This window comes from Lepidochelys kempii, chromosome 7 (genome assembly GCF_965140265.1).
Source record: "Lepidochelys kempii isolate rLepKem1 chromosome 7, rLepKem1.hap2, whole genome shotgun sequence".
Taxonomy (NCBI): domain Eukaryota; kingdom Metazoa; phylum Chordata; order Testudines; family Cheloniidae; genus Lepidochelys; species Lepidochelys kempii.
The window spans coordinates 116,645,306-116,655,402 of NC_133262.1; the positions used below are offsets into that span (position 1 = coordinate 116,645,306).

The 10,097-nt window shown below is 50.5% G+C and overlaps 1 protein-coding gene across 1 annotated transcript; it reads right to left on the bottom strand.

The window, feature by feature from the left end:
• Positions 1-5,834: 5,834 nt before the first annotated feature.
• Positions 5,835-9,466, bottom strand: ADRA2A (adrenoceptor alpha 2A). The gene has a single exon (XM_073354381.1). The coding sequence runs from the start codon at positions 8,688-8,690 to the stop codon at positions 7,362-7,364; it is 1,329 nt and encodes a 442-aa protein (XP_073210482.1). The 5' UTR covers positions 8,691-9,466; the 3' UTR covers positions 5,835-7,361.
• Between the last annotated feature and the right edge of the window lie 631 nt (positions 9,467-10,097).

A 10,097-nucleotide genomic window follows, 5' to 3' on the forward strand; every position in this document is an offset into this window, starting at 1 on the left:
AAAAATTGGGGATTGGTCCTGCTTTGAGCAGGGGGTTGGACTAGATGACCTCCTGAGGTCCCTTCCAACCCTGATAGTCTATGATTCTGTGAAAACAAGCAGGTGCTTGGGGTGGCACATTTCTAGGGGTGGCATTCAGGCGCTGGCCATGCCACGCCTAGAAATGTGCCCCAGCTCACCCGCACCACCGCTGCTCCGCTTCTCCCCCCTCCCTCCCTCTCTGCATACCAAACAGCCGTTTCGCACGGCAAGCCTGGGAGAGAGGAGAAGCCGAGCAGCAGCGTGCTCAGGAGAGGCGGCGGTGGTGGAGCGGAGGCGAGCTGGGGCGGGGAGCGGTTCCTCTACCCGACCCATTACTTCCTGCGCTCCCCCACACCCTTGCTCACCTCTGCTCTGCCTGCTCCCCCGATCACTCTGCCTCTCCCTCGGTGGAGAGGGAGCGGGGAGAAGCGGAGCAGCGGCGTGTTCAGGGGAGCAGGCGGAGTGGAGGTGAGCTAGGGCGGGCGGTTGAGGGAGGTGAGAGCTGCAGGAAGCGATGTGGGGGGGAATGCAGCACGCCCAGGGGAGGAGGCGGGGCCGGGGATTTGGAGAAGGGGTTGGGAAGGGGCGGAGTTGGGGCAGAGCCGGGGGGGAGGCACGAAAAAAAAGAGGGGGGCGGCCAAAACTTTTTTTGCTTGGGATGGCAAAAATCTTAGAGCCGGCCCTGGGTCTGGGTCAGCTGTCTCAGGCTCTTGGGGCTCAGGCTGTGGGGCGACAAAATTGCAGTGTAGACATTCGGGCCAAGGCTGGAGTCCGAGCTCTGAAACCCTGCAAGGATGGGGATAATGAGACTGACCTCATTTATAATGCCCTTTGAGATCTACAGCTGAATAGCTAGGAATTATTATTACCTGCAATTTTTCTTAGACCCGGTGAGCCTATGAACTGAGAGAAACCAGGTTTACTCTGGAATTTAAATCAATTGTCCTAGCGCTAAATACTTACAGAGACATCAGAAGTCAGAACGTAGTGTTTCAGTTCCTAAAGTTCAATTAATTCATCAGAACAACTGGATACTGTCTATATGTATATTTCTTAACCAGCAACGGTTTTTTCAATAATGCATGGTTTTCAGTGTCAAGCAAACGCTCTGCAACAGCACGCAGCTTGCAAATGAATGCAGTACAGCCTTGAGCATGAACTGTTTTATCACAGCTGCTCACCCCCATGGTGGGAAGTCTTTACGGAAAGAAAAAAAAAAAACACATGGTCCGACAAGCCATAACAGTTTAAAATGATAAAGGCGTGAATCTTTCATGTAAGAAATAAGACGATTTAAAACAAACGTTTATAAAATGATGGGCGTGAACTCCGACTCTTTTTTGCGAAGGAATACAAGGCTGCTTTTGCAGATTTAGTTCCCAGATCTGTATTTTGACCATATGAGCCAAATTCTGAAGGATTTCATGGCTTGCAAAGCCAGCAGGGACCATTAGATCGTCTAATCTGATCTCCTGTATAACACAGGCCAGAGAATTTCAACCAGTTGCTCTTGAACTGAGCCCAGTGAATTGTGTTTGGCTGAAGCATATTTTCCAGGAAGGTATCCAGCCTTGCTTTGAAGACCTCAAGAGATAAAGAGTCTACCACTTCCTCTGATAGTTTGTTCCAATGGTTAATCACCCTCACTGGTTAAAAAAAAAGTGCCTTATTTCTAATTTTACTTTGTCAGCCATGGGTTCTTGTCATGCCATTCCAGGGTAGGTTAAAGGGCCCTTCAGTAACTGGTATTTTCTTCCCAGGAAGGTTCTTATATAAGCAATGGGAATGTTGGGGGGAACGGGGAGGGGGGGGAAGAGTCAAGTTGCATTTTCCTAAGAATGAGCTAGTGATTTGGCCTTGTATCGTTTGAGGATTAATTACAAAGAATGGGCAAAGAACCAGTCCAGAGCCAATTAGAAATGGAAGCCAGATGCTGCACTCCCTTAATACTGGCAAAACTCCCATTGATTCCAGTAGGAGTTCTGCTTAAGTAATGACTAAGGCCCAATTCCTCAAAGGTATTTAGGGGCCTAACTCCCATTGAAAGTGATGTCCTATATCCTCAAGGTCAGCAAACTCTGGCTATTTCACATCAAAAAGTGGGGAGAGGGCACAGAATCTTACATAGGGAATATTCTCTCCCACTGAAATCAATGGGAGTTAGATCCCTAAATACCTTTGAGGATCTGGGCCTAGAGATGGGCCAGAACCAAAACCCCAAATCTAAGTGCTCCCAAGTTTTAGAAACGTTTTGACCTAGATCCACTTTTTGCAGCTGGGAGCCATCTCTAATCAGACCCAGGGGTGGGTGAACCTCAGGATGTCTGTTTCAGTTTAGAAGCCAGACATTGGGGTGCCTGGCTGAAGCATCTAAAGCCAGGCATCCCAAAGAAGTTATGAGAAGCCAGCTAAGAAGTATCATTTCCAGTAGAAAGAATGGCACAGGGCCAGGCAGCACCACTTCTGCCACGGCATCTGTAGTATAATAAAGAAGTAATCTCGGCAGACTTGGAACTTTCAAAGTGCCAAATGAACAGTAAAAGCAAAAGCTTTAATTCTCACGAAAATCTTCCTCCTCCCCACGAGCAGCCACCAAACTCAGAGGGACCCGCTTGGGGCATTGGGAAACAACTGCAGCAACCAGAAGGAACGTGCATCTTTCCCCACCCGCGGAAAGCATGGCTGATTGGTGGCATGCGCCACTACAGAACCCCTGGGCTTGTGGTGGACTTCTCTCGGCCTGGGAGCTACAGGCTCCGTCTGGGCAGTAAACTGGGCCAACTCTGCCTCTTAGTCTGTCTTTTATCTAAAATCTTGGCTGAGCTAGCCATGCTGTTTCCCTGTGCTTCTCCCACATTTACACAGCTCATCGCCTCCTGAAAGATCCCAAAGCATCCCTTGTACGGCCAAACTCCTGCGGAAATTGGTGAAAATCTGAGTGTAAGAAATGCAGGACCAGCACCACACCCCCACACCCCCCCCGGACAAAGGTTGGGCTGGATGAATCATGGGTCGGCTCCAGGGTAGAAATTTCTACATTTCTGCTGGAGGAACTCATCACATGGCCTCTCTCCTAACAGCCTTGGCCACTAGCACCTGACAACATTGCAAGGCCTGTTTCTCTGACAGCACCAACCCCACCTGCTGCTTGAGACTGTGGGTATGCCTTCACTGAATCACAGGGTATGTCCCGCTCTCCTCCTTGGACAAGGCAATGACATGTAGCCTCTTACCCAGGGCTCACCATGATTTAAACCTTCTCTGCTGTTGATTAGCAGACACAGGGGATGATCGCAGCACTAGCTGGCATACCTGAGCTAGCTTTAATCTTAGCTGGCTTGGGTACCAACTAGTGAAGCTGTGACAGCAGAGGCTTCAGCTTGGGCTGTACAAACCCTCATGGGACCCCAAGGAATTACTCACAGAGCTGGCCTGCCCTGAAGGCCATGCTGCTGCAGCTGCCCTAGTCCAGAGCTAGGGTGACCAGCTGTCCCGGTTTTATAGGGACAGGCCCAATTTTGGGGGCTTTTTCTTGTATAGGCACCTATTACCCCTCACCCCCATCCCAATTTTTTGCATTTGCTATCTGGTCACCCTATCCAGAACCCACATTCACAGCCCTACCAATTGCTACCGCTGGTCACCACCTTGCTTGCCTCTGGGTCGTACTATTTAGGGAAGGGAAGATAAAAGGCAATCAGGGTTATCAGAGTAGCGGGGCAAACTATGTCAAGGCCCCCACAACTTCTCCAGCTCCCAGGAAGTGCTGTAGCATCTCAACCAAGGCCATTCCGGGCAGGTTCAATAGCTATCCCCAGCCAGCGATTTTGTTTGCCTGACAGCCCTGGACATGCCCTTTCCCCCTGGGATGAGAAGGTTCGTAGTGGGGAAGCTGATATCTCCCATATAAAGGGAACAGTAGATGCTACAGCAGTTCAGTAACATCAAAAGAGGGGTTTGATCACTGGGATTTTCATTTGACACAGGACATTTGCAGACATCAGTGCTACCTATTTTCTCCCTGGATCCACACCCCCATATCATTGGCATACCTCTCCTTATTCCTGCTCTATTGCCCCCGCCCCCCTTCCCTCTGTCTCTCAAGATATTCACCTAACGCTGACAGTGGGGCATTAAGAATTTGAAAATTGCACTGCAGCTTTATTCCAGGTTGGGGGCTTACCAAGGAAAATTGAGTCTTCACCTGGCTGAAGGAGCTGCGTTCCGTATAGCAGCAGGCCCCCAAAGCTCATCAGTGATTCATTCACAAAGCCATGTTAGCCACTCATTGAGTTCTTTTGTTCACTTATCTTATTTTTATAAAACCAACTATGAAGCCAAGTTAGCAACGATTTGGGGGTTCCTATACTGATGTCCTGGCTTTCAGAAGTGTACTGCACCCAAACTCCAGCAGATAGCAATGGAAGCTGTAGCTGTTCAACACCTCTGAAAACCAGCCTCCTTTTTGTAAGTCTCGGGTTGAGCACCCAAAAGCAGACAGCTAAAAGCAATAGCCTCTTTTCAGACTGTCAATGTTGAGGACCCCTGATGCTGCAAACACTTACTCACCTGCTTATAGTTAAATATGTGCATAACCCCATTGACTTCATGTGAGCAAAGCAAAGTACATGCATAAGTGTTTGCCAGATTCATGCCTTAAGACAGCAATCACTTTGGGGCAGAGATTGTGCAAGGTTCTGTATAAAGGACAATGCTCAATTCTGATTGGGTTCTTTGAGTGTTACTGTGATCATAGAGTATCAGGGTTGGAAGGGACCTCAGGAGGTCATCTAGTCCAACCCCCTGCTCAAAGCAGGGCCAATCCCCAATTTTTGCCCCAGATCCCTAAATGGCCCCCTCAAGGATTGAACTCACAACCCTGAGTTTAGCAGGCCAATGCTCAAACCACTGAGCTATCCCCCCCCCCCCCAGATAATAACTTAATAATAATAATGTAGATAATAACTTAACAACATCATGTTAAACCAGGGAAAGATGTTCTTTCATTTTTTCTTGACTCTGGGAAAAGGTCAAGGTTTACCAGATTCACTTTTATATACACATCAGCCTGCTCCCAAAAGACTTGAAACAAACAAACAAAATCTCTTTGGGATGGGTGACTGTTGTCTTTTAAAACATGAAATGCAGTTCAGCTAAACCCAACAATTATAATCTCCTGGTTTTATCATCATTTCTAGTTGCATTTATGACCTAATTATTTAGCATCCTGGCTGTTTGTAAATACTGCACCACACAGATACTTCTGAGAGAGTCAAAAAGGTCTTGATAAGCCAACCAAGCAAATCTCACAAGGTAACCCTAAATCCTGTTCTTTAAGAAGCACATGCATGCTCGTACTGTGGCATGAGAAAAGAAAGCAGCAGCTCAAGGACTCATTATGTCACTGCACAATGAACTAAGCCATTGTTCAGCATTAGGTACAGCAATGCCTTTTGGAAAACACAAGTGACTCTTCTGACGACACCATTTATGGAGCCTAAGCCCACAGCTGATGTAGAGTTTTGAAACTTGTGAACTGTCGAAAGTACCGATGACAGAATATTCTTTCAAGTTTATTTCACATTTAATCTGGAAACTTTTTTATTTAATAAAAATCCATTATAGCAACTGCTGCTGACTTTTTATTTTTAAAGGTAAAGGAAAGCTTGCTTTCCCCCCCCCCCCTCACCTCTCAAGGATTCAGCTTTGCAAACTTATGTGGCTGTAAACTTTGGTGTCCAACTCCCATAATTCACCGTGGGACCTTTGGAGTTAATTACATCAAAAACAAGAGTAAAAGAAATAAAACACTCTTGGAAGTAAAAAGCTCTCTTTCTCCTTTAAGTCTGTTACTGTACATTTGATAGCTGCTGTCCAATCAAATTCAGTTTACAATGGAGTAATTGAAACAAATGTTTCATCTTTCACATCGTTTCTATGACCCGTCAGTATTTAAAGGAAGCTGTTGTTATAACGTTAAAAGGTTTCCCCATAGTTTATTGTGAATGGCAAAGAACTATTTCCTTTTTAATATTCTTCAGGAAGTTTTCCTCATGGCACAAGGATGTTAGATTTGTTGTTTTATAATAGATAAAATACCACTTTTTCAAAAGTAACTCTTTCTTTCCCATTCCAATATGATATTTACACATTTTTTAAAAAGTATAATTACACTATAAAATATAGGAGAAACTGTATGTAAGTTTCTCCTGTTTTAAAGGGTTGTCCTGTATAAGATTCAGATCAAAAAACGGACAGTTTGCCAGTCTCCACTGAAGATGAAACTAGAAAATTAAAAACTTAAATCTTAGGTTACTCAAAAAGGCAGAACTGCTTTTGTGCATGAAACCCGGTTTTGTGTGCAGGAAACCCAGCAGGAATTAAAATGTCAAAAATAAATACAAATCAGATAACATTTTAAAGTAAATATCAGGTTACATATCATGTTATCTATTTACAATCAGGGGTGGGGAAAACAAGTTAGCATTGAACACATTTCCGTGGTAACGGGATGTTACTTTCTATTAACTCTTTAAGAACATGATTGTTCTCGAGCATCACCTTGCAAGCAAAATGAGTTCATTGTTCTCAATCATTTAGGTCAGTTCTGATTGCATATGAAACTGTTAAGTCTTTCTTTCTTTTCTTTTCTTTTTTTTTTTTTTTTTCAGTTAGCAGAAAGAGGAACGTTACCTTTTCAGCAATACTAAATAATAGAGAGCACAAAAAGGAAACAGAATCAGGTACAGAAAAATATTCTCTAATATGGTCAGGTCTGCGCTTACAAGCTTTATGGCCAAAAATCCAATAGCACATTGGAAATCTTGGTAATACTATTGAACTGCAGGGTTGAGGAGATGGCTCCAATAGTTTTATGCTTCAAGTTGTCAAGACTATTTAAAGCATAGTTTCAAAGCTGACAGCCTTTCAAAAATTAAGGCAGAGGGATCTCAGGGATGGAATACTGTATTTTTACAAGAAGTTTAAAGTTAATTATACATCCACAAAATAGTTCATGTGGGCCTGTGTATTTTCTCTTTGTTGTTGATTTCTGAATTTCATTGACATTTTTAAAGAGTCAAGCTTATAAGTCATGACCCCATCCAAAGCCAGAAATGATCCACTTGCAAACCCAAATGCTGAGGCTGTGGGTTTCCCTTGCTTGCTTTGTTGTCGCTGCTGCTTGGTGTTTTAATAGTTTCATCTCAGTTTTTAAAGGGGTCTCACCTGCGTGTCAGAGGAAACTATCCACTTGCAAGTCCAGCCCAAGGCAGCTGTGCATCACCCTCACACGGAGAGCCTTTAGGCACCAGTCAAGCTGACAGAAAACGGTCTGTTCATCAAACAATCCTTTTCCTGTCTATCCTGCAGAGGATCTTTTTGAAGGCCCTCCTGAAGTCGTGGTTGAAGATGGTGTAGATGACAGGGTTCAGAGAGCTGTTGCAGTAACCAAACCAGAAGAAGAACTTGAAGAGGGTGTCGGGCACGGAGCAGCTCTTGCAGACAGCGGTGAGCGTGTAGGTGAAGAAAAAGGGAAACCAGCATATGACGAAGACCCCGATCACCACCGCCAGCACAAAGGTAAAGCGCTTCTCCCGGTTCTGCCTGCCCCTCCACCGGGACGCTTTGGCGTTCCTCTCCTCCTCCATCCTCCTGGGCAAGCTGTCCCCCGGCTTGATCTGGCTCAGCTTGGTCTTGCCCTTGCATCTCTGGGGCCTCCCTTGCTTCCTGCACTGGTGGTTCTCATTGTGCTCCGAGGAGGAAGTCTCCTCCATGTCTATGCCATTGAGTTCCCTCTCCAGCCCTCCTTCTCCCTCCGTCACCTTCTCCCCATTGAGCTTGGCTGCTGCTGGCAGCTCCTCCTTATCTGCCAAGCCATTTTGCCTTTTATTGGGGTGTTCTCCTCTCTTGCTGGGGGGCACCCGAGTTCTCCTCTTGGCAATCTGATAGATACGAACATAGACCAGAATCATGATGAGGCAGGGAGCGAAGAAGGAGCCGATGCAGGAGGAGATGATGTACCACTTCTCGTCGTTGATCTTGCACCCCGCTGCCCGGTCGGCCTGCTGCCCGTTCTTCTTCTCGATGGAGATGAGGGGCGGGAATGAGATGACGGCCGAGATGACCCAGACGATGAAGATGATGCACTTGATGCGGCGCGGCGTGCGCTTGAGGTTATACTCGATGGCCTGGGTGATGGACCAGTAGCGGTCCAGGCTGATGGCACACAGGTGCACAATGGAGGAGGTGCAAAACAGCACGTCCAAGGCCAGGTAGATCTCACACCAGACCTTGCCAAAGTACCAGTAGCCCATCACCTCGTTGGCCAGCGAGAAAGGGATGACCAGCGTGGCCACCAGGATGTCAGCTGAGGCCAGGGAGACCAGGAAGAGGTTCTGGGGGGCCTTGAGCCCACGGCTGGTGAAGACGGCGATGATGACCAGCACGTTGCCAAAGATGGTGAAGAGCATGAGCAGCCCCGCCAGGCTGATAAGGGTGAGGGTGGTGTGGAGAGGGTACGGTGTGCCTCCCCTGGGCCCGGCGTCACTCTCATTCAGGCTCCCGTTGCCCCCAGGAGGCGGGTAACCCTCCTCTTCCAGCTGGTGCTGGTACTCCATGGCAGAGAGGAAGCGCCCTCTCTCCGTGAACGGGTTCTCCAGGTTAAACATCAAACCGAGCCTGCCGTGGCCCCTGCTAGGAGTCACCCCGAAACTCAAGGGCCGGCCGCTGCACCTGGCAGGTCTGTCGCCTCCTGCCAGCGGAGCGAGCGGCGAAGCTTAATTCAATCCGCAGCAGCCTCTGGCTCCCATGACTTCTGTTTCCTAGAGCGAGAGCGGCCGCGCGAGGGGGAGGGCAGCGTCTCTGCCCCTTGGTTTGTTCGGGTCTTTTATAAGCAGCAAGCGGCTGCTCCTCCCTCCCCGTGGTGAAATCTGCTTCATTTCCAGCCGGCTTTGGGGGGGCAGAGGCTTTCCATCCCTCCCCCCCCCCACGCCAGCTCCACGCCCAGAGCAGGTTCCGCACGGCTGGGAAGAGTTCTCGGGTCCTGTTCAAGGCTCCGAAATGAAGTTCGCCTTACCTGTGCGGAGAGGGCAGGCGGGGGAGGGTCTGGCGCGTTAATCAAGGGGTCCAGCTAAGGGGGAGGGCGATGCGGGGGGGGGATTGTCCAGGGGGGGGGGATTGGCTGGATCTTCCCTCCCCCACCCCCCCCGCAGTGTCCGGCAGGAAAGCAAATCCGAGGCGAGGCGAGGCGCTCAGCCGGCGCAGCGAGGAGCGGGACACAAGGTGGGGGGGTCCCCGTCGCTCTCCGGGAGCTGGTCCCTCCAGCTGCAGGCGGCTCGGAGCCGGAGCGGCGTCCCCCCTCGGAGCCGGGCTCAGCCCGAGAGCGCGGGGTCGGGAGCGGCGCCTCCTGCCGCCTCCTGCCGCCGCGCTGCCTCCCTCGCAGCCGGCTCGCTTTATAGCCCCGGGCTCAAGCCGGAGCCGCGGAGCAGCCGGCGTCAGCCCACGTGCGAACCGGCCCTCCCTGCGCGCGTCCACACCCCGCTCCCTCGCCTCCGCGGTCACCCCACACCCCTCCCCGGTCACCCCCCACCCCGACACACCCCTCCGCGGTCACCCCCCACCCCGCTCCCTCGCCTCCGCGGTCACCCCCCACCCCGACACGCCCCTCCCCGGTCACCCCCCACCCCGACACACCCCTCCGCGGTCACCCCCCACCCCGCTCCCTCGCCTCCCCGGTCACCCCCCACCCCGACACGCCCCTCCGCGGTCACCCCCCACCCCGCTCCCTCGCCTCCCCGGTCACCCCCCACCCCGACACGCCCCTCCCCGGTCACCCCCCACCCCGCTCCCTCGCCTCCCCGGTCACCCCCCACCCCGACACGCCCCTCCGCGGTCACCCCACACCCCTCCCCGGTCACCCCCCACCCCGACACGCCCCTCCGCGGTCACCCCCCACCCCGCTCCCTCGCCTCCGCGGTCACCCCCCACCCCGACACACCCCTCCGCGGTCACCCCACACCCCTCCCCGGTCACCCCCCACCCCGACACACCCCTCCGCGGTCACCCCCCACCCCGCT